The sequence below is a fragment of the Dromaius novaehollandiae genome, chromosome 4 (assembly GCF_036370855.1).
Source record: "Dromaius novaehollandiae isolate bDroNov1 chromosome 4, bDroNov1.hap1, whole genome shotgun sequence".
Classification (NCBI taxonomy): Eukaryota; Metazoa; Chordata; class Aves; order Casuariiformes; family Dromaiidae; genus Dromaius; species Dromaius novaehollandiae.
Window position 1 is genome coordinate 21,536,584 of NC_088101.1, and position 23,746 is coordinate 21,560,329.

General features: G+C 39.2%; 1 protein-coding gene across 1 annotated transcript in view; it reads right to left on the minus strand.

The window, feature by feature from the left end:
- The window catches only part of COL25A1 (collagen type XXV alpha 1 chain), a 309,930-nt gene that overhangs the window by 79,560 nt on the left and 206,624 nt on the right, over positions 1-23,746 (minus strand). The window contains exons 8-12 of the mRNA XM_064510576.1: positions 21,113-21,139; positions 20,921-20,947; positions 9,986-10,057; positions 8,973-9,080; positions 4,950-4,985 (exon numbers count right to left, since the gene is read on the minus strand). Coding sequence (XP_064366646.1) covers positions 4,950-4,985; positions 8,973-9,080; positions 9,986-10,057; positions 20,921-20,947; positions 21,113-21,139 — 270 coding nt within the window. The remainder of the gene's footprint in view (positions 1-4,949; positions 4,986-8,972; positions 9,081-9,985; positions 10,058-20,920; positions 20,948-21,112; positions 21,140-23,746) is intronic.

Here is a 23,746-nt window from a genome sequence, read left to right on the forward strand (position 1 = left end):
TCATATAACTTCTGATTAAGCCATTGCCCACATTGATGAAAAGAGCAGCAATAACTATTAATTAGTGCTCAGACAGAGCCTGTCATCAGCATTCTCCTAATCATTGCTCTGACATCCCAGACAACAGTTACTGAAGTACAGAGGTTACAAAATGCCAAAGACTATTTCTTCCTAAGACTAGCACTTACAAGTTCAGGCCAATTGTATTTGTACTGGGAAAAAAGAGTGATTACTGTGAGAGGCACTGACTGCGATTTTACATCTCAGCTGCTAGTTCTTCACAAACTTTTGCAGCTAAACAGATTGAGAACATCTCCTTCTAAAATTTAGTATGAACGTGCTACCAGAGTGAAACAGAGAGCTACAGCAGAGCTCTGCCTATTGAAAACAACATCTGTATTAGCAATTTCCCATAGGAGCTATAAGGACTCACATATCTAGCCTTGGCTGTTGACCTGAAAGGGTGAATTCAAGCCAGCAGCACTTCCCAGTCAGTTCTGCCTGCTCTCTCTGAGTTCATTCTGTTCATTTTTTTATGTCAGATGAAGAATTAGTATTAATTCATTTTAAAGATGTGACACTGCACAGTTAACTGCAAAGTTACTCTCTTCTGCTGTCCTTCACAGATATGGCAATGTCCTTGGGAAGAAGGTCCTCCTTATCTTGAGTAATTAGGAAAAACAGTAACATCAAGTCTAGTTTTCTTGAACAGATGCCCAATAAGATTGAATAAGCACAAAACTGCTACTCTGGCAAACAATACATCTTAAGCAGAGGGATTTTGTGTTTCAGTTAACCATTATAGTATTAATTTCTTTTGCACGGAGACACCTTTACCTGAATGCTGTGGTCATTTTGGACTGTTCTGCTCAGGCAGAACAGCTGTAAAATTACTTACATGACTTTAAAGTCAATTTCTGTGTAAAAATTAACATGAATTTTTTCAGTGACAATAAGTGGTTGACTCATACACTGAACATGTTTAAATTGACTTCTTTTCCAAGGAGCTGAAATCACGGCAAATTTTTGATATTCCAAATTTTTATCACTATGCACTAGTTTAAAACAGTTCTAAACATAAAAGCACCAATAATGTTCAAAAAAACTGTCCAGTATGGAAATCAGAAACAAGAACACCCTAAGTACAGTGTCTGCTGTATTGCAATTTAACGGTCTGAAAATGTCAATCTATCAGTATCAGCCTTTGAGTTTTCCTGTCACTGACCACAATTTAAGTACTCATTAACAGCCTGCAAGTAGGAATCTTAGCTCTTGAGTTCAGAACAATCATAAATTCATTTATGATACATGCTAAAAATGAGAAGATAAAACAGAAGAATTCTTATATGGCATTTAAAAGTCCTTACTGTCAGAAAGACCAGGTAAACGGTATGGGCAGAGAGATGAATTATGAGAGGCAGCACACAACTTTAACTGAAAAGGGTGAAAAGCCAAGGGAACTATGGGCCTTCCCTCTTGCGTAGCAGACATTTTGTTAGTTCCGCATAACATTTCAAAATTTACTGCCCCTTCACTTTCGCCCCACCACTTAACCTCCCTCTGAATTCTCTTACTTCTTTCTACAAGGAGGAATGAGGGTATCTTCAAGAACTTAAGGTGGGGAAAGCTTCCGATCTCTTTTATCTTCTGTAGAGAGCAGCTGTTCAGGGCTTCTAAGTGTCCTGGAAACCAGACATGAATTGCAACTAACTAGTCATTCTTACATTCCCTTCTAACATTAAGGATACACACTGTCACTCCTTTCTAACTTAAACCTCAGCCTCCATCATACCAAAAGTGAATTGAACACACTCACCTCCTATTCGGCTCTAAGAGGAAATAGGTCCTTCCTGACATACGAACAACAAATAGAGCTGAAAAACCTTGGAAACAACTCTCCACAGTATCACAACCACATGCATAGAGCAGCAATAGAAGCAGACTGGCACTCTGACAATCTGGAAAGATTTTCAATGGAGAATGAAGAGACTCCTGTAAGCAACAACTGGCTTTCCCAACCCTCTCCTTCCTTAACTCTACATCAACCCACACATACTTACATTGTAAATGGGGAAAAAAAGAGAAGCCATTCCCTGTCTTCAAGGCACATTCCCTTGTGCACTCAAGAGAGGTTGAGCTCTCTCATGCCAAAGCAGGAGAACTCATGCAAGAGACCTCAGACATTGTCATTCTCTGTACCTGGTCCAAGCAAATCTCCTCTGCCTGAGATGGAGAGAGGCACTGAATTATTACTGCCCTCTCTCGTAACATCATCTGAAACACGGTTTTCTTTATTGACACAGAACTTTCTTCAAAATGGGGATGTGGCAGCAGATTCTCAGTTAGAGTAAACTGCCATGTCTTCACTAGAGTGACTGAATTTCCTTCTTCACTGAAATGAGAATGTGAACACTTCCCAGAACTCCAAAGGCATCAAAATGTTTTAAACTTTTTGTGAATCAAGGCACATATTGTGTGAGCAGGTCACAAGTTACTCAACATGGTGTAATAGGCCTGTGGTGCATTCTGAGACACAAGCCGGAAAACATGCTGTTATCTCATTATCTACCATCTTTCACTCTTCAAGAGTTTTATTCCTCTGCTTGGAAGAAGAGAAAATAGAAAACTAAGTAATTTTAAGCTGTGAAGTTTCTGGTCCAGAGAGTAAAGCTTAGTTTATCAGCTCTAATATTATTTTGTACATTCACCTAGAAATACCAAGGCATCTTACCAAACACAGTTGCCAAAACATTCTTGAAAGACAACAGCTTCTAATGTCATTATTGCAACCTAGGGCTCAAGCCTGCAAGTTCTTCTTCACTTGAACAGCATCACTGATTTGAATGACACTGACAGTATGATCCTACAGGATATAAACTGCCTCTGACTTTCACCAACTTCGGCAACTACATCCAAACTGTAGGGATTGTTTCATGGCACCTGGTGCTCCCCTTGGCTGTATTCCGCCTCCATCCTAGAAGAACCAGAGCACATGCCACGGTGCTTGGTTCCTTACTGGAAAGGGCCTTGCACATGTGGGCAAGTAGGAAATCACTGCACACTCCAACAGGGGAGGTGTGCATTTCTGCATTACCATCTCAGCTTTCAATATGGAAATGCAGAAATATTTGTAGTGCAGAAATACATGATGGAAGATGTCAGAAGAAGCTAGACAGCACATGAATAACTGTAGCATCTTCCACAGTGATGACAGTTTGAAAATCTGTACTGGCGTAAAGGGTACGTCAAGAGCAGCAAGAGGGATACAAAGAAATTAATTGCTTCCCTGATATTCTGATGCTCTTTACTTGATCTATACACAACTTAACACTTTTGAAATCAGAATAGCTTTCACACTTGAAATTCAGGGATAGAAATTCAAGTAGTTTAGAGCCTTTTTCTAACTCAGCTTGCTGATTTGCTTTTCAAAACATCATTCCTCCCTTTTTAAACACACTGTCAGGGGTGATGTAGAGGAACAGATCAGTAACAGTTCTTTTATACTTATACACAGCTGGCTGCTTTAGAATGATGGGAATCTTCTGAGCATGGAGACTTAAAAGTGATGCAGAGTATGTTGCTCCTAAAAAACTTCAGCAATTTCTGTGACCCTGAAGATCTGGTCTTGCAGAGAAGGAAGACACTGTTATAGAATCTGAGTGAATTTGATCCAGAGGGCAAACAGGAGAATATTACAAGTAAAACAAAGCAAACAAACAAAAAAAACACCCTTCACAACTATTATGCACATTATTTACAATAGACAATCAAAAACCAACAGGAGGACAGAACTAAAAAGGACCCAGTAAACTTGCTAAAACTCTCGGTGGTACCTTTGGGAGGCTCTGGGTTTTGTTTTGTTAAATCATTATCTTGAAACGAAAAGCTACAGGATTTTAACTGCCTGATCACAGCAGGATATTTCAGCATCTAAGAATCTTAGCTTCATCTTCTGTGAAAAATATGTGCGCACTGCAATCCAAAATGTTTTGCAATTTGCAGCGGTAATGTACCATCATACCTGTGTAAAACTTCATGAATTCAAACAGATAGCAACCATATCTGATCTGATTGCTGAGCCCATAATCTTCCTACTCAGAAGCATTCAGGAATCAAAACCACACGCCATGGGCTACAATTCTGTCATCTCTCATAAAAAATAAGAATGACCATGAGTGTTTAGGGAGATCTTAAGGGGAAAAAAATCACTGCATGCTTCACCGGCTGGGAATATATGACAGTCAGAAACTTCTGATGCCTTACCCTGTGGCTGAAGCTGGTTTAAAAGCAGTGGAGCTTCAATTTGTTTCCAAATGAACAGGATTAATCAGTTCTTGATGAAATAGAAAACATCTACTTCCATATCTGAATATTTGTAAAAAAAAACACATTCATTTGGGTGTTATATTCTCCCACACATGGGGAAAAAAAAGAAGATATCAAGAAGAATATTCTGAGAGTTTCAGTATGCAGTTCTGCATATTCTCTGTTCTGGCGCAGGAAAGGGGCCAGAATTGTTGCCAGAGAGACAACTGGGATTTTCCCCTTTAAACAAGTAGATGGCTATTCTGCTGCCCAATGCTCCCAAGGTGAAAACAACTCAACTTTGCAGGCAGTAATAGATGGGCAATTCCAGGAGTGGGGCATTATAAGTGGGTGACAACTGAGTTGGCTCTTTTACTTTACTGTGCACCTATCTGTTTTTATTTCCCTCTACTTCTGCAAGCTGAAAGAAGAATCTGGCCTTGTATGTCAGGCAACTGTATGTAAGAAGAGGTAATTTGTCTTTCTCGTGTTTTCTTCACAGATGAGATTTCAAATAGTCTGTGACAAAGAAAGGTTAGGGAATAAATAGTCATAAAGCTTTTTGGAGTTCCATATTTTAAAAAGTATATATGTATTCTGCTACAATTTCTTAGCAAGCTGGAAAAGAAAAGAGGAGTACTTACTGTCAATCCTTGTTCACCTGGTTTTCCTGGCTCCCCCTTAAAAAAAACCAACTCATTAATATTTCCTGCATTCAGTATTCAGTTCTTTACCTAATAACATCAAAGTGTCTTAAAATTCCATTCTTAAACAAATATGGCAGTTGACTGCATGTCAAATACACATATATGTATTTTTTTTCTTTTTAAAGTAACAGGCCAAATCACAGACATTTTAAAAGGCAAGGTGCTGTTTCATAATCTTTAAATGTTTAAGTACTGATCTCCTGACTCTCAGTCCCTTGGTTCCAATTATAATATTGCATTCCTGTCAGGGATGCTAAAGGACACAGAGAAAGATTATTTTCACACATGTCCAGAATCGCAGTGTTTATGTACTCCAAAATGACTTACTGCCCTGTGTCACCACCTCCGTCAGCAAGCATAACTTACTGTTGTGAATTATCATGTTGCATAAACCCATGAATATTGTGATTTTGAAGCCATGCAATAATTATTATTTTCAGCAGTTAAATATCTGGACTGGTTTTCAAAATGGTAACCCATAATTTTTCCCACGCGTTCTCTTTCCGTAGACACGGCTCTACATTAAGTCAGAAACTATCTTGTCCCCATTTTTCCCACATTTATACATATAACTGTCTATAGAGCCAGTAAAATGAATCAGTCATACAATACGGGCTAAAAATACCCATGCAAAAACAGAGTTCTGATCATTTCAATGATGTGGTTTACAGATCACCACCTTGTAAACCCAACAGTTCATAGGGCAGCCCACGTGCTCCTGTATCAACACAGCTGCAGGATCTTCTTTAGCAGCTTTGTCACAAAAGAAAACCTACTGTCAAAAAATTGATGAGCACTGTGCTAATGCTATTCTTTTTGACAACTAAAAAGAATCAGAACTGCTTCTCTGGGTATGCGTGCATTGCATTCAGAAGCAGAAATATACCACCTGCAAGCACACTGACATACCCAGGAGAGAGAAACCACACAAGCTCAAGCTTCAGACAGCTAATTACCCAAGCTTGTTGGACTTTTCAGCTCACTCTGAAGCCTTGTTAGCTTGTGTATACAGCAATCTCACAGCCTGAAGTCAGCATCAGGATAGCTCCATAAATGTTGGGACACATCACCTTTACAGTAAAAGGATTTCAAGGGCTAATATCATATTCTGTTGTTCCATTACCAGGAAATATTTTTTTCCCCTTCTTCTTCTTTTTGGAGGTATTAAAGTTTTTAAATCCTTGTGCTGGTGTCTGGAGATAGGAAGGATATGGCATGGGAGGCACCAATGCTGGGTATTGCTCTATGCGAAGGCAAACATGTTCAAGTCCCAACATTTTCTTCTGCTGACATCCAAAGAAAGACTTAGCAGAAGCCAGCACAACCATTTCTTACACCCCTACCCTTCCTTGGTGCTCTCCCTGCTGGCAATAGGCCCAACAGCATTTCCTTAGTATTTCCACCTCTTCAGCTCTCAAGATTTCCTGCCCCAGAAACTGACTCATCCTCATTGCTAGAGGCTTTAAGTATCTGGAACAGGATACACACTTCTAGCATGGGAGGAAGTAATGGCACAGACAGAGAAGATGTGAGCACACAGACTGCTTCTCAGCCCTGCTACACTGAGGACGAGCAGTAACGAAAGCTGCAGGATAGAGCTGCTCCCTCTGCCTTGCTAGTTTGGTTCCTGACTTTCTCAGGATACACAGCAAGTGTATGGGCATGGGTAAGGAGGGGGCCAAAACATTTTACAGCTCTGGTGGTTTTAAGGTCTTTGCTTGACAAGAATAGGCTGGAAGAGAAGGGCCGTTCTTTGGGGGGGGGGGGAGGGGTTTGTTTGTTTGTTAGAAGTTTTTTTTGGCTTTGCCTGGCATTGCAAAGGAGGAAGTGACTGCCTTATAATGACAGCTGGTCATAGCGAGGACTTTCTCCTCCAGCTGTGGGATGCTGGAACATCCATGCTCGTAACACTTCGTAGCTACTGTTTGTTGAATGTTTAGGACAACAGGGACTGCTCTTCAGCTGAAAGGTCCACACATGTCTTTTAAAAATACAAAGCTGTAACTACCTTTGGGCCTTGTATTCCCTTTACAGCTGTCCTGCCTGACTAAATATCAATCACACAACCATGGAGGAAAAAGTCTGTTGAGGATCAGCAACATTAACCTGAGGGTATAGGACACTTAGAGGGACCAGGATGGTAACAGTAATCAGCAGTCTGGATGGTTTCTATCTGAGTGCTGTTTGTGTCTGATTCTAGCAGTACTGTAATTGATTTTTCATAATGCTATAGGGCTTAAGATAGCCAGAGTTTAAAAAACTATAAAAAGAAACTCTCTCTTGCCATCTAAAGTCAAAAAATCACTACAGAACTATTATAAAATGGAATGACCTCATTGCATAAAATGCATTACTTTCCTGTTATGAGAAACACTAATGTTCCCTTTGCTGAGAGGCAAAAAAACCCCAAGCAACCCACAGTCACATTGCAATCAGCAGTACTTACTATAACAGCTAATAACAGCTCCTACCCTCGTGTATGTGAACTATAACAATGTTATCACTGCATTAGAAATTGCTTGTGGTTTCAGCCTCACCATCACGACATCAAACCAGAAGCAACTCTGCTGAATGCAGTCAAATTGTACCACATTACACAAACACAAGGGATATCCAGGTGAGGTCCAAAACATGGGTGTACTGCAGGACTAACCAAAAATGAGTAGGTAGCCAAACTATAGCATCACAAATGATAGCAATAGATTTTTATGCCCTTTCATAACTATGTTCTAGAACTTCTCGGGGCAATTTTGTTCAGAAACCTAAGTACTACAATCCTTAATTGCAAAGCCTTACTGGATTTTCCCACAGTTTTAGCAGAGCCTTACTGTTACCATCATGTTACATTATATTTGTACAGTTAATGTAATTTTGGATTTGGCAACCTGAATAAGGCCAAAACAGAGCTTAGATATTTTTTCTTGGTTTTACCTAAAAAGGCCCTGCAGGGAAGTTTTGTGCCTTCCTGTCCTGGCCTCACATAATAAGCTATGATTTTTCTTCAAAAAACTGTTTCTATTTCTAGTGCTGCTCTTCACCTTGCAAGTTGCCTATGCATACTCTCGGCCTTGATCTTTTCTTACAAGGTGTGTGTGCGGGCACATGGACATGCGACACTTCAGCTGCCTTATCACATATCTTCCACATTAATAACACATGAAGATTCATGATGAAAAGACAGATACTTCTTTCAAGAAAAAGAAAACTGAGGAGGTCACAAAATGTAAAGTGAAAAACAAACATTTTGGGAAAAAAAATGTCATACGTTTATGTATCTGCTTAAAAAGTTTTTCATCATCAGGTGTCAAAGTACCAAAAGGCTGTGGGGCTAATTCTGTGCCTAAAACAAACAATGAACAATATAACGGATTCTGCTGGTAGCTCTAACAAAATATGAGGGTTGAGCCAAAGAAAACAGTGGTGTTCTACCTGTGTAAAGATGGCAGAATCTGATTCAAAGAACTGAGTAGCTGGAGTATTTTATCATACTTTTGGCAGCCAGTGTTTAGCAATTTATTACTTTAATTTCAGGATTTTTGAGGCTAAATCATTAGGAAGCTAGAAGCCAAGCCAGTCCATGCAATGACCTTGTCTCAAATTTAGCTTTATCTCAAAGCTGGAGTAGAAACATTTGCTACTTGTAGAGTGGGGCCAGGCCCTCTTCACACAGCTATTAAAACATGAACGAGCAACTCAGAAACTCTAGAATCTGTGGGAAAAACCATCAGGGATGGAAGGCAAGAAAACTAGGTGTTACTCTTGGCCCTGCTGTGAACTGTGTCTGTATCTGTATGTGTGCGTGCATGTCTCTCTCTCTCTCTCTCTCTGCAGGTATGCCATGTAGTCTGTGATTCAGATTCCATATTTTTTATTCACAAATCTTACCTCACAAAACATCTTAGAAAATGAGCTGGCACATGAGAGGAATGTGGACACCGTACCAGCAACAGATTATCTCACCGGTATGCCAGGCATCCCTCGAGGACCGTCTTTGCCAGTATCTCCTGGGGGACCTCTGGGTCCTGGAGGCCCTGGAGGCCCAGGGGGTCCAGCTTGTCCTTGGTCCCCCTAAACCAACAAAAAAACACCATCAGAAGTTTGCTTTAGAGGCATCAACCACACAAGATGACACTGATTTACCTAGAAAGAGTGCAAGACAGGCTGGAAGCAGCTGCCATGAGCTGGTCACTGGCTTTTTCACTTCCTATGGCAGAGACGGCACTTTGCCTGAAGACCAGCGTGTTGTACCTGTCCAGTGCAATCAGCTGCAGAGCAGAAGGTTCAGATTCTGAACTGCTTGTCCTACAGCAGGACTTACACCAAAATCTGGAGTAGCCTAGCAATCTTCTACTCATTCAGTTTTCTAGAGCAAGTAATTGTTTTCAACAAGAAGGTAAAATGTTTGCTTTAAGATTGGCATGACCATAATAAAGTTCAGTTAAAAAAAAAAAAGTCTCTATGAGAATTGTAAAGTTTGTACAGCAATCTTCCAAAGCCCATCAGTCATGCAGAAAAAATTTCAAAAATGAGGATGGAAAATAACTGCTTTTCCAAAAAGTTGTACACAATATTTAAACTGTTCTGGGGAGCCATTTGATAGTGGTAATTAGCCAACTCCCTTAATGACTTAGACCTATTAATTTGTAAAAGCCAATTTTCAGGAAAGCTGCCAAAACATATTACCTTCCCCTTTTGAAAAAAAAAAAAAAATCACAAAGAACAGTGCTCAACTTAAATGATTTCCAGCAGAACATTTCTGCAAACCACTGAAAAAAAGCTGCTTGTGTCTTAAATGTGGACCGTTTAGTAAAGCTGACCACAGTCCTTTAAGGGATAAATTTCACTAACAATTGCTTCATTGCAAAACACTTTCAAATGAACAACCTGCTATAAGAAGCCATCTGACAAAAAGGTACAGCAAAAAGTAAATCGAACGTAAAGAAGAACCAGACTCCAGTGAGATTAAGCACTACCTTAATGAGGCGGCGTTTAATGAGCTGCTGATCAGCAGAGAGAAACCCATGATTGATTTTAGGAAACACCATCTGATCAGGCAGGTGAGGTCAAAGGTTGAAGATCAGAGATGAGAGAGTTGAAGAATAGACATCAGAAGGCCCGAGAAAGAAATAAAGATATATTCATTAGATTTATAGTAACTAAAATAATATAAACTGGTGCTTCTGTCTGACAGAAACGGTGCCTTTTCTGCTGAAGAAATTAACCTCTAATTATACAGGACACAATGTTTTATTACTGATGGATTAATCACACACAATGAGTTAATTGTGTAACTTCCACTTCCACAGATTTCTTGTGAGAATTCTTCATATTTAAATTTTTCATCATCCAGGCTGTAAAAATCAATTTTTCTTGTATGTTGTTCTTTCAGCAAAGCTTCTAGAGACAAAGCACCAGTTGAGCTTTCAGTCAGATTTTCCAACCAGCATATTGTGCCATGAAGAATGGTGTTATTTTAATAAGGACTGGAGTCCCAGCTTAATCAGATTGATTCAATCCTTCCTGCGTAATTTGCAAATGCACTTTGAAAAATATGCACATACAGATTAAACCTCTGAAGCAAAACAAACAGATGACTGACTCTACATATACCCTGTATATAGTTCACAGACATTTTCCACACTCCTGTACGCCTCAGTAAAGCACAACTACCACAAAACCTCATCTAAAAATATAATACTGATCAAGAGCACATGGAATGTGGGTGCTGCTGGGGGTAACACTGTACACAGTTATAGATTTGATCTCAGGCTCTGCATTAGGAGTACTTACACCCATGCAAAGTCAGTTGACTTAGGTCCACCATAAGGATTCACTGGCATCCAACAATAAAACCAGTTTTTCATGTGCACTTTTATGCTGATACAGAGAGACCTGACCGAACAGGTACATGTCAGCCACAAACCTTGACGGTGAGGATCTGATTACTGTGCAGAGCAGCAACTGTGGGGAAGCCTGGCAGACCCTAGGGACACAGCATAACATGGTACCAAAACAGCACAACACAAACATCACAGAGACAATTTACTAACAGACAAACAGAACAAACGCTGTTTAGTATGTCCCACATTTCCTACTGACAGGTAACAGCTTCTCTGTCATATGGGAAACAGGATTAGGTTTGCACTACACCGCAAATGAAGGTTATGATTTTATATGAAGAATATAAAGAGATTTCAGAAGGAAAGTCGCACAGAGGTGACCTTCTTTAACATTAAAAGGAAGTGTTATGATCATTTGACAGTTGTTAGGCTATCAGCCAGCTAAAGAGTGAGCCATTTTCAATTAAAATAAGCTACAACACTTAGAGAAAGCTATGTAGAAAGCTTTGATCTGGTTTGCTGCAGAACTTGACAGCAGTGACAGCAGATTTTGAAGCACTTTGTATAATTACCATCCTGCTCCTCCTGTTCTGTTTAACATATGACATTCAGCACATAAACTGGTAATACATACACAATTATAAACACTGAACAACAGTCTACTACTAAATCTGGGATATTCCAGAATGGCCAAGTTCAACGCATTCAATATATACATAGCAGAATTTTCATATCCAGAGCAAATTTTTCCTCTCAAACACTGTATGGTGCATATGGCTTCTCATATTCTGTCTACTAACATGTGCAGAACTTGTACTGTACTGATATAAGCAAAGAAGAATTTTGTAATCGTGGGCTACTGAGAGAGGTGAATTTTCCTCTCAGTTCTGCACTTCTCTCATGTTGCCTTGGAGGGTGGGAATTAAACCTTTTAATAAAGCTGAAACCTTCTGAGGGTGAGAAGTATATTCAAAGAAACCCCCAAACCTTCTCCTCGTCTTTCACATAGCACACTGTCTGAAGCTGAGGTTCTCAAAGGCTCATTCATGGAAAGCCAGGCAATGGCTGAGACACATCAGGCTGAGGAATACAAAATGAAATACAGCCTAGTACCTCTAAGCTACCTACTTGCATGCAAGGCACCCACACCACCTCTGTGGGGAGGAGCTGGTGGCACGGCCCCTGCTAGGAGGCCTGGAAAGTACAGCTGCAGGGGTGCAACTTGGCAACTCCAAAAGGGGAGGCTGCACAGGCTGTGGCTGCCTGACACAATGATTTCCAAGGAGTCCTGCATGAATGCTGAGCCAGGCAGCGTGGGACACTATAGCAGACAAGCCCTTTGTGAGCCCCAGCTGGCCAGAGAGCTGTGCCATGAGGATGCCTGGCAGAAAGTGCCAACAGGCGATAGCTGCAGCAGGTTCTACTAACATATCATATTATCTGCTCTATTTGTATCCCCTTCAACAACATCACACATCCTCTTGATCACACAGATTATGCTGATCTTTACAAAAAAAGGCATAGCAATTTTCTGATGCAGACATGTCTTTCACTGGTGCATTTGAGATGCACTCAACAGCTTTATTCCTGATGTACCCCAGTGAGACAAGAGGACGCTGAGACCCTGTAGGTGGATCCCATTAAGTCAGTGGTAGTTTTACCAGCCTTCCCACTTCTTTCTGATGAAGTGGGGTGCGGTTAAATACATTTCTCAGTGACCTGAAACTTCCTCTTTAGAACCAAATGAAACAAAAAGAAAACAAAACTAAAAAAGGCTAAAATTCCAAACATTGAAAGAAACACACTCCTGAGACACTGCTAAGACTAGAATGATGCATCATGTAGAAAACAGATGTATCAAATTTGCATTTATCTTATTATGGAATATAAGTTAAAGAAGTTATTAGCTGGTAATGTGCCAGAATCTTTACATCTGTGACTCATTAGTCCTGCTGTGCACATGGTCCATTCCTCTTCTCAGTAAAACTACAATACTCATGAACACAAACAAGAAGTCTACAAAACAACTAAAACCTGAATAGAAAGCAATGAATCTTAAATCTCTTTTATTAAAAAATAGATAAATATAAAATCTTTTCAATGATGGATTCAAAGTTACTCAATTTTCTCTTTATTTGGTCTGATTCTTGAACTGCACAGAGGAAGGGCTCTTGTTTTACACCCTGGGAGGCCCTTACAGAATACAAAACACTAGAATGATCAACAGCAACCACCACACCACTAAATTCTACTGCTGACAACTCATCCTCACCCTGACATGCTAGCTGGTTACATTTTCTAAATTAACACATTTGTTGCACCACTTCCAGTAACGTCTGCCCAAATGCCCAAGCAAAGCATGATGTTTGGGGGAGGCTAACAGGCATGGAACCACGTCACAGTGCCCTGCTTACCTACCTGGAAATGTGTGTAAAGCCTACTCATTCCCATACGATGGCCACTGAGAAAACTGAAGGATGACAGATCATACCACTACCTCCATTTGATTTTCTACTCAGATGTAGTAACTCCCGAATTACATCCATCACATTCTCCAGTGGAGTAATTTCCAGTAGCAGGCCTAAATTTTTCAGAGTACATGCAGCTTTGTGCTACATGCTTACTATCTGCAAGAGGTCAATGTTATAAGAACATAACCACCTTATTGTATGATAAGTAAACAACATTAAGCATCAACACTACCAGTTTTACACTATGCTGCACATACTCCATTTTGACTATTGCATTTGCTTACTGCACTAAATGTCACAGTCCTCCTTAGGATTTTCCTTCTGACCTGCCAATAAATCCATGCGGCACAAGCTTACATGTTCCTGTGAAGACACGGCAAATGAGACAGGAATTACCACCTGCTGTTCACTTGCACTTCCTAAGGTTACAGCCAGCTGCTGCTATTTCACATCAAATCACACAGGCTTCAGGCCAGAGTGATCGTGACAATCTTTATGGCTGCTTTTCCTCCCCCCAGCACCACCTCAAGTTCTAATTAATCCCTCAGACCAAGCGCCAGTCCTGCAGCTAATTATTGTACCTGCCCTGGGGAATACAGTGTTCGCATCACTCGGTACAGTGCCATGGACTCTCAGTGGGAGCTCTTTTATATTATCCCTTTTATCGTAACTGCTGCTTTCTCCATCAGCAAATCTGCTAACTAAAACAGTGCACTGCAAAAAGACAAGGATCCAGGAATTTCTTTTCACTTAGGCAGTCATTCGGCAAGGAGTTTTCATCTGAATGCATTATGTAATGGTTCAGACTTTATATTAAAATAATAAAAACTTAATGTTTAAGAACTAGCACAAGCTGTCTCAGGCTAGAAAGGGATCATTATAGAAGTGTTATTTTCTATAATCACCTCTGTATTTTCACAGTGAACTCTACCTGACACTGCACTGCTTTCAAAATGAACAAAACCAGAAGAGGCCAGCACTTACCTAGTTTGGTTCTAGTATTTGATGAATTTTCAGTGAGGCAAGTATGTTTTCCACACATAACTGAGTTATGACTTCTGATGAGTGATCACAATCTGACCTACACAAAATATCCTTCCTGAGGGCAGGCCTACTCTGCCTGAAACTGGTGGTAAGAATCAATTTACTTCAAAATGGATTGATCCTCGCAAAAAAACAAGTTAATCTTCACAGCAAAAATCTTCCGTCCTGGCTTATTGTGTTTCTCTTAATTTTACACCCACTGCAGTTATTTGAAGCAGATACAAACCACTTGTCTGAAATCTTTTTAATGGGTTGTTTTTGATCAAATTGGTCCAATTTAAGTGTTCAGTACTGGAACATTTCTGCAGGACAGCTGCATTTTGACATAAAATGTCTACATAGTATTTTCTTCATCATGGGACAAGGCTGTAGAAAAAGGAGAAGAGGACGTACCAAGACTTCCTTCCTCCCATTCCTCTGGCATTGCTAATAAAGAGGAAGATGCAAACTCAATGGTGGTGAGTGAAGACACACACTGCCCAGTTCTTAAGATGGGAATGACAACATCCTAATCTTGGGAGCAGGTATGTGGCACTCTCCCTTGAGTGTCACAGCTGTTCTGCATTCCCCAGTGGTACCTCATGAGCCCAACATAAAAGGCATAGCTTGGCCCTCGAGAGTCATCCAAGCTAGAAGAACACTCGTGTGAATTCTGAATGAAGGCACAGCTCAAGCCCATGTGTCCCAATGTTTTAGACATAAAGTTGGCAGCCAGTACAATTTGAATTCTTTCCTAACCTCTTCTAATTACAAATACTAACCTTGCTCTACTTTGTTACCCTAGTTTCAACTTAATGGAAACCAGTGGAGCCACAACAGCCTAAAATTGGCCAAGCAGAACAGATAATTAGACCCATGAATGGAGTAGGTAAATACCCCTGTTGGCTTTTGACAGACAAGGAAACAGCCTCAGAAGTTAAATTAACTGCTCACAAGCAAATTGGCATTAAAAGAGAAGTCAGGCGGTTTTCCCAACGAGGCTGCTTCTGTGAAAGTTGTGTAAACAGAAGGAATCGTGTAAGCTTTTTCAGTCTGCTTATTGTGGAACAGTAACAGTACAGTTTATAAAGAAAACAGTGGATAGATATGGCTTATAACCAAAACTATAATTTGCTTTACATACAGGAAAATAAAAAGTAGAAGAACTAACTATGTGGGTAGTCGTACCAGCAGAGCGTGAATTTAAAGCAGCACTGTGTCTTTCCAATCAGTGAACTATGCTTGAAGTAACGCACAGTAAACCAGAAAATATACTTTTATACACACATAAGAATATAACTTAGGGAATATCATCAGTGTATCATGACCTTTGCTCTGGCTTTTGATAGTGTATTCATATAAACAAAAACAAAGATTACCAAATTTCAGAAAAGAAAAAGCTGGAGACGATGCTAATTTATGCTAATGAAATCTGAGCAGTCCCTCTATTAAGACACATAAAATTCCGGAGCTGTATTTATAAAAGAAATTATGAGAAAGATTCAGCTGGATTCTTGCTATCAGGAAAAGCAAGACATCAGATTAGTTTACACACTACTTTCTATTTTGTGATGCAAACCTGTTCCTTTCTAAAAAAAAAAAAAATGCACCAACCTTTGAACAAAAAATAATACAAGATAAGATGACTTTAAAAGAAGGTGAAGACGTAATGATTATGGTTTATTCGGCATTCAGTAAACTATTTTCTGATTTACCAGAAAGTAAACAAATTTATGAATGAGGTACTGATTCTAATGAAGTCAATATAGGTTTTCCATTTATTGTCAGTAGGAGCAGGAAAAGGCCCGAAGTATTTACTATATATTCCTTCAAAACATATTAACTAAGGCTAATACACACACTGAAAACAAGTTTCATTAATTTTTTTCAAACATTAGGTCAAAATGTAATCCTTAGTTATCCTTAGTTTCCTTTTAACATGGGATAGTTTATAAAAGTTTTCCTCAAGTTGTGTCCATAATGTAACAAGTGAAACAGTACTTGAGTTTATACATAATCTGTATATACACACACATATTTGTATTTATTTCAGTAAGCACACTGTTCCCAGGCCCACTTCTGTCAAAACTGGACACATTTTAAATAGTTTTCCAGCACAGAAGAGTAGAACCTACAAAAATTCTATTGCCAAACAGCCTTTTCACTTTCCTGGGCAGCAAATAACCAGCAAATATATTAAAAGCAAACAGGGAAAATGAAAGGGTTAAATAAAAAAAGAACATTATATTATTATTTGAGCCCAACTGTTTTAACAGTATATAAAGAATCTGTTTAATCTTCAAGTCAACAAAGGTTAATGCAATAAAATAAGCTTCTGAATACCTTTCTTTTCTGGAACTTAATCTCTTCTGCTGAAGACATTTTAGAGATGCTATCAGTTTTCTGCAGACCCAGCTGTTAGAAAATTTACTTAAATATACCAAGAAGAGTAAATAATTTTATGAAACTACTGAAGTATGGCTTCTGGGTGGCTTCATATTGTATGTAGAGCAAAACTAATCCAAAGCCAGGTGCTGGCTGATTATTTCTAGACCTGATAAAGAAAAAATCTCTCATTTATCAGAACTAAAAAAGATGATGTTTATTATGTCATTTACAGAAGGATGACAGCAGACTGATTAAGATGCTCAGTGCTAGCTAGTCTGTTCCCAAACATTCACCTCTGAAGGTCTGTTTCCATTAATTAGGGTACAATCTCTGCTTGGGCAATAAATCCTTTGAAGTCCTTTCTTTAAGGAAACTTCGAAGGCTTTTTCAGACTGGAATAGAGCTCAGCAACTGGAACTGAGCAATGGACTGACATCAGCACTTATTCTAATAGCCCACAAGCTAAAAGCCATCATTTTTAATTTTGTCATGGCTCAGTACATTAATGCAAATGTCCATGGACATGTCATGAAGCTATGTCCTCTGAAAAAAGTATACAAAAGACTTATTAACATTAGTGTTTTTAACACTGGTATTGAAGAAATCTAGTTCTTCATTTGACGTAAATGTTTAGCCTACTAGAATATTAGAGTAACAAGTAGAGAAGAAGCCTGACATAAAAATATATAAAATGAACAAAAAAAGCATTTCTTCAAATAAGATTAGAATTTTTGAACATAACCACCAAAACCTATCTGTGGTCTCATGAGATCAAAAGGTGTGTTAACTTGCTGCTCAAACTTGCGCTCAAAGCATGAACTTCTACATCATCCAGACTACTGGATGTTGCATCATGCCTTGGCTGAAGTTTTCTACAAGCAGTATGGACATAACTAGATTAAGTAACATGGCAGTGCAGGTGAGGAGACCAGCCAACAGATCACTTCCAAATATTTAAGGAAACCTCTCAGATTCTTAAAAGAAAAAAAAAAAATCACACCCATTATTCTAAGAATACAAGCTCATGACCTCTGGACAAGCTCAGGTCCCTACTACGCATCAATTTATCAAGGATATTTTAAAGAAAACATGTTTTTCAAAGAAATACTGTATACACTCTGTATGTCCAATGACTGAATAAAAAGCTTTGAAATAGCTGAGTACAGTTTTTACAGTTTTGTAATCATCTGAGAAAGAAGGAGCTCTCAAAATCTCATGACCCAAGGTGAAAACTTGCAGTGGTATGTGTGAGGACAGAAAGCAAAATTTTTTATTTCAGATATGTTTTTCTTTTCATTTCAGCAGGATTTTAAAAGCTTCGGGGTCCCATCTTGACCTGACAAGTCTCTACGTTTTATTCTGGTTTCTTTTACTAACGAAAATGCCTGGAGGAAATAAAACAGCTTTTGTAAAGACTAAAGGGTCCTTTTGAAATTTCAAAGCCATAAAAATGACATGAAACAATAAGATCTTTGCTAAAGTAAGTCTGAGTTTCACAACAATATGTAGAGTGTCATAAAAGAAAAAAAAAAACCCTGAAGGCTCCTTATCTCTAAAAGCTGAAATAGTTTGAAAATGTCCATGACTTTTAGATATTATACCCAATCTGTCTGCAAGCTTGTCAAATACAAACATATGTCATTCCAAAGTCACTTTCAGGTACAATACTTCTGTAAAATAGTACAGTATGGTGACACCTCTAAAATCATCTATTTTACATAGGTAGTGGTGGAAAATTACATGCAAAGGTAACCACCCACGGATTAAATGGGTTTAGTTTCATTTGGTGCATGACTGGCTTACACATATAATTTCCATTCATTATATGTTAAATCCCCTGGCACAGCAAGTTGAATAGATTCACCCTGAAGACAGTAATCAGAAGAGATAACTACTGTACCGTGAAAAATAAAATGGTCAGAGGCATCATAGTACTTATTACTTGTGAAATGTACACAGGGGGGAAAAGGAAAGGTTACTGCAAAACACATTCAAACCCACTTCAAAATGGCAACAGGAAAACCCACAAGACTGGGCAAATTACCTAATTTACACCTACATATTTCAAAAAGAAGTACTTTACTATAACATGCATGGATTACATAATCAGTGATGCTTCAGCTAGACCACAAGATGCTATCCACCACCTCTGCGTCTATACTTTGTCTATATATATTCATCTCTGTCCTATATACTTAGCTAATCTCTACTGGCACCTCCTGCTGCAGATATATTAACTAGATGTCCATAAATGTAAATTCCTTCAGCTGGATATTTTTGCTTTCTAGCTGTACCTGATTTACCAAAAACAGAAAGTAGCCATAACCATGATTTATAAGGTCCAGTGGATATACCCTCCAACACAGGGGGTAAATCTTGGCAAAGTGGGACACAGCAGTCCCTGTTTATCAGATACTCCACTGCAGTCCCTGCAGACAGTCTGCCAACAAGATAACACTGAACAAACCTGCACTATCTTTTTATTAGATATAGCCAGCACTTCTAGCCCTGGGTCTGAAACCTACAACATATTTCTCCACTTCATAGTTCTTCCAGCTCTCCAACCACCTACCAAGATTTCCAGATCCATTGAAGCTATGGCACTTTTGTTTTCCCTCCAAAACCATCCTCTGCCCTCCCATCTTCTGCTAGCATGAACAACAAATAGTACCATCAGCGCCTACGTTGATACCACTTCACTTGTTTTTCTGTGTTGACACCTCTGAGTATTTCCTTGGGAGCTTCTCCAACACTCAGAATTCCAGATTCATATCCTCAAACATGTAAAACTCCTCACAATGGAGTATTTATTTATTACTGTATCCTTCATCAAATAGCTCATCCATCAAATTTGCTCTCTTAAACACCAATTTAACTGAATGCAAGTCCACTAACAACAAGCACCTATGCACAGGCTTCTCACTTACGCTTTCTGAATGGACAACCCTCTCCAAAGCTACCAAGACTCTGCTCCACTCGCCTTCCAACACTCTCCTCACATTCACCATGAGATCTGTAGCAAAGAACACACCAAAATATATAGCCTAAACGGGCTTCGGAGATATATTTTATTTGCTTATAAATTAAAAGGAAATCTCCACAGACTTCAGAACCTTCAATCTGCATATGTTAGTCTAGATAAAAACACGTTGTTTTCACTGTTACTCACAATTACCCTTTTATTTATTTAAATACTTTTCCAGGTCTTCTTGAGCTTCAATTGAAATAATAAAGCAGTTATTATTAAGCCTCTATCTCCACAACATGCACTCATATCACCAAAGATGACAGGAGGCCTGACTGAACCCTATAGATAATACAACACTGATAACACAAAATTCAGATAAACATGTTGTGACTTAAAATAATCTTATTCACTGCAAAAAAAAAAAACAAAAAACAAAAAAGAAATTGTACACTCAAAACATTTAACATTTGATAGAAAAAATTTCCATGGCACATGCTGTTACAGAAAAATTTATAAATATGTAACTGAATAGAGCCACTGTATCATTAGAACAATGTAACTAGACAATTTATAATGAAGCACAGATGTAAAGAAGAATGAACTGGCACAGCCAATCTATCAGAGTGTTCACCCCTGTATTCCTCTTGTTAAAAATTAAAAGAACCTTTGTATCCACCACAAAACCATATTCTCTCTGTCTGAATATATTTCAGATGTGATAAAACTGTTATTATTATAATATTAAATACATACATGTCAGGTAAAAGAGCTAATACATGCATATATAATTTTTTTTTTTATCATTCTCTAAATACTGGGTACATTTTACATGAAATCTAGAGCTACATTTATTAAAAGCCACCTGCCCTCTGCATTGTGGGAGCCCATGCAAGGCGTGAAAACGTTGCTGGGGAAACTGAAAGGTCTGGTTAGGAAAGCCAACTCTTATGCAGCAGAGCAAAATCACTGTGAAAGGTGTTTCCACCATAGTGGAATTATATAATTTAATGTATTACTTACTATTGTTACTCAAATCTTCCCAGACACTATGTTGTCATATTCAGTATTACTGTCCTGCAGACACTTACTTCAACATGCAGGGTAAATGCAGCTAATAAGCATAATTAGCTCAGACATTGTATTTAATTTAGTTTTGCACTAAAGACTAATTGTCTACTCAGCGAAGGGGAAGTGTAACATTTTTTTTAAGATGCTTACCCGAGGGCCCTGATCACCTTGATCTCCCTGCAAAGTGGAAAGATGAGATGATAGGTTTAACACAGCATCTGTGTGCTACCCAGATCTCTTACATAATCTAACATTACACTGTGTCAATATAAACTGTGTCTTTAGTTCATGCTGGGAGGGCTTTCCATTCACTTTGTAGGCATCACCCGTACATCAACTCACCTTCTCGCCCTTTGGACCAGGAGGGCCCTGAAATAAACAGAAAAAAAATAATTAAATTGATAAATTACTAATACCGATAAAGTCCTGGACATTGCAAGAAACAGGTCTGAGCAAACCCGTGATTTCTTCAGGACGGTATGTTTCCTTATAGCTTTTCACTCCATATGCCAGGAGTATTCCGGAGACTGCTTCTTCACAGTATTAGTAATAGGCACTGTGTGGTTAACTCTTGAATAGTTCACTGACTCCATGTGTTGAATCAGACTACTTAGAGAAGCAAAACTATGCCTGAAATGGCAAAATTTGTACTAACTTCAATCAGGGACAACAGTTTATCTCCTATCAGATAATAAATGTTTTCTAAGACTGTAAAACTTCTTTGCAAGTGAAGCTAATACATTCAGAGGCTAATAAATCTGCCATGTATTTTGGCACCCTTCTTAGTTTAGATTACCAAAGAAAAATGGGTTAGGAATTCTAAAACTAGTGTTTTCATTCCTATCTTTGGAAATGCTGAAGTTGATGTTTAGTCTAAGCACGTTGTTTTAGATAAAATGAGCTCTTTTATGAGAAATTTGTATAATGTGATTTTGCAGAAATAGGAGCGACTGTTCTTTACCATCAGACAACAAAACAGTAAGGTGACAGTACTGCAAAAGAGAGAGGTCCTTTACTATTCTCTTTTTATTGAGAACTTTCTCAGAAACCTACCAGCAGGTTTCCAAAACACTAGTTTTCAGGTCAGTGTCTTATCAATACAAATGCTAGCAGTCTGCAGAGAACTGGCTGGTTACACAGTGCAGACTCTAGCTTTCTGAAAGATACGCAGGTGTTTCATTACAAAGGAACCGGGGTATATATGAGAACAGCTGGAAACAAAGAGAAGGAGCCATCCAAGCTAGCAGGGCCCACTGTTACAAGAGGAAGCATGCATCCGCACGCGTGCATGTGTGTGTAGGGGGAAACAACAGGAAAAGCTTGCCACCAGCAACGCAATTAGATATAACAGAGTACAACTTTGTCAAGCTGAGCAGATTGAGACCATTTCACAATTTGCACTAGTAGAAATTCCTGTGGTACACACAAATGCAACTGGAAGGAAGGTTAAGTCTGCTGTGTATCAAAGATGTGATCAACCACACGCGAGTCTTTGAGAATTCCTCCCGTGGCCAATTTTCTGCTTATTTTTAAGGGCTTCTAATGCATGCCAGAGAAAAGCATCTGCTGCTAGATCTTCCAGGGAGTTAAAGCATATGCCTCTCCTTCCACAGCCTGCCATCTCTTGTTTGCTGCAAAGGACATGGAAACAAGTCTGCTGCCTGACCTCCCCACATCTCCTTTAGGAAGGACAGTGCTCACCACAAGCTAAGTGGAGATGATCTGCTCAATCAATGCTGCCCCCTGCCCCCTTTGTGCTGCCATGCAAGAACTTGTGCTCTTTAATAACAAACTAAACAAAAAAAACTGAGTGAATGGCTATGACCTTGCTGCACCTTTAAGTTCCCTACATCTATTTTTTTTTTCATACTTCATTCCTGATTCCCCTTTCCAATGCACAGGTTTATAAACACACAGTGAAAACTGCATACAGCATTTTCCACTGTTAGCGACTGATTCCCGGCATACAGAACTCCACTACACTACAATGCGGCACATTTTCAGGAGGCCCACTTTAAAACATATGCACACAGGCCATCAAACTTGCAAGTTCTCAGGCAAACTTATACCAATAATAACACAGCAGCTACAGGATGGGAAGAATTAAAACTGCTGAATGCTGGTTGTTACTGCTTTTTTACAGTGAACACAGAAAACAAGCAAATGCTGTGGCTATGTTCTATCTTCCTTAATTACCATCCCGTTTGGGGCTATGACTATCTCACCGACTGCCAACTTCAAATGACATGACTCTGATCTGCTATAGTCAGAACTTTATTTCTTGGGTCTTAGACATGAAATTATTAATAACATAAAGGGACCGAGACTACAGACAGATGTTGTCTTGGGGATCTTGCTGTGATGAAGGGAGATGTTAGCGCCTTCATCCAGATGCTCCACACCATTCTTATGCCCAAGGACAGCCCTGCTTCAGACACCCTTTGGCTCAGAGCTTTTCTCAGGGGTGCCTTCCACAACTGTTGCAGCTGATGTAAACTAAGACAGCAAAGGGCAGACAAGCGGCCTGGACTGAGCTGCCTCGCTGGAACGGAAACAAGTCAGAGTGTGCTCACACAGGTGGTTCACCCAGCAGATCCGCAGGACTACTAAACCCTCTGCCTGGCACAACTGTTGGCAGTATGCTCAGCTGTCCCCACCTACAGAGGAAGCCTCTGTGTCCCCCCTGCAGATTTTCCTCTGTTAAAGAGTTCTCTGACAGTACAATCCATATCCAAACACATTTTTTATTATGACTGACTTACATATTTTGATTATATTTCGTTCTCCCTTCTCTGTGTAGAATTTTCTGAAAATTACCTGTCCACATCATATTTGGAAATTTATTTTTTATTCATTCTTCCCTATTGGGCAAAACCAGTAATTATGACCTTTTGGTGTTTGCTCTGCCTGAGTCCTACAAACTATTGTTTCTATTAAGTTGCCCTTTCAGCATACAAGTTTTTCACACAAAGTCTT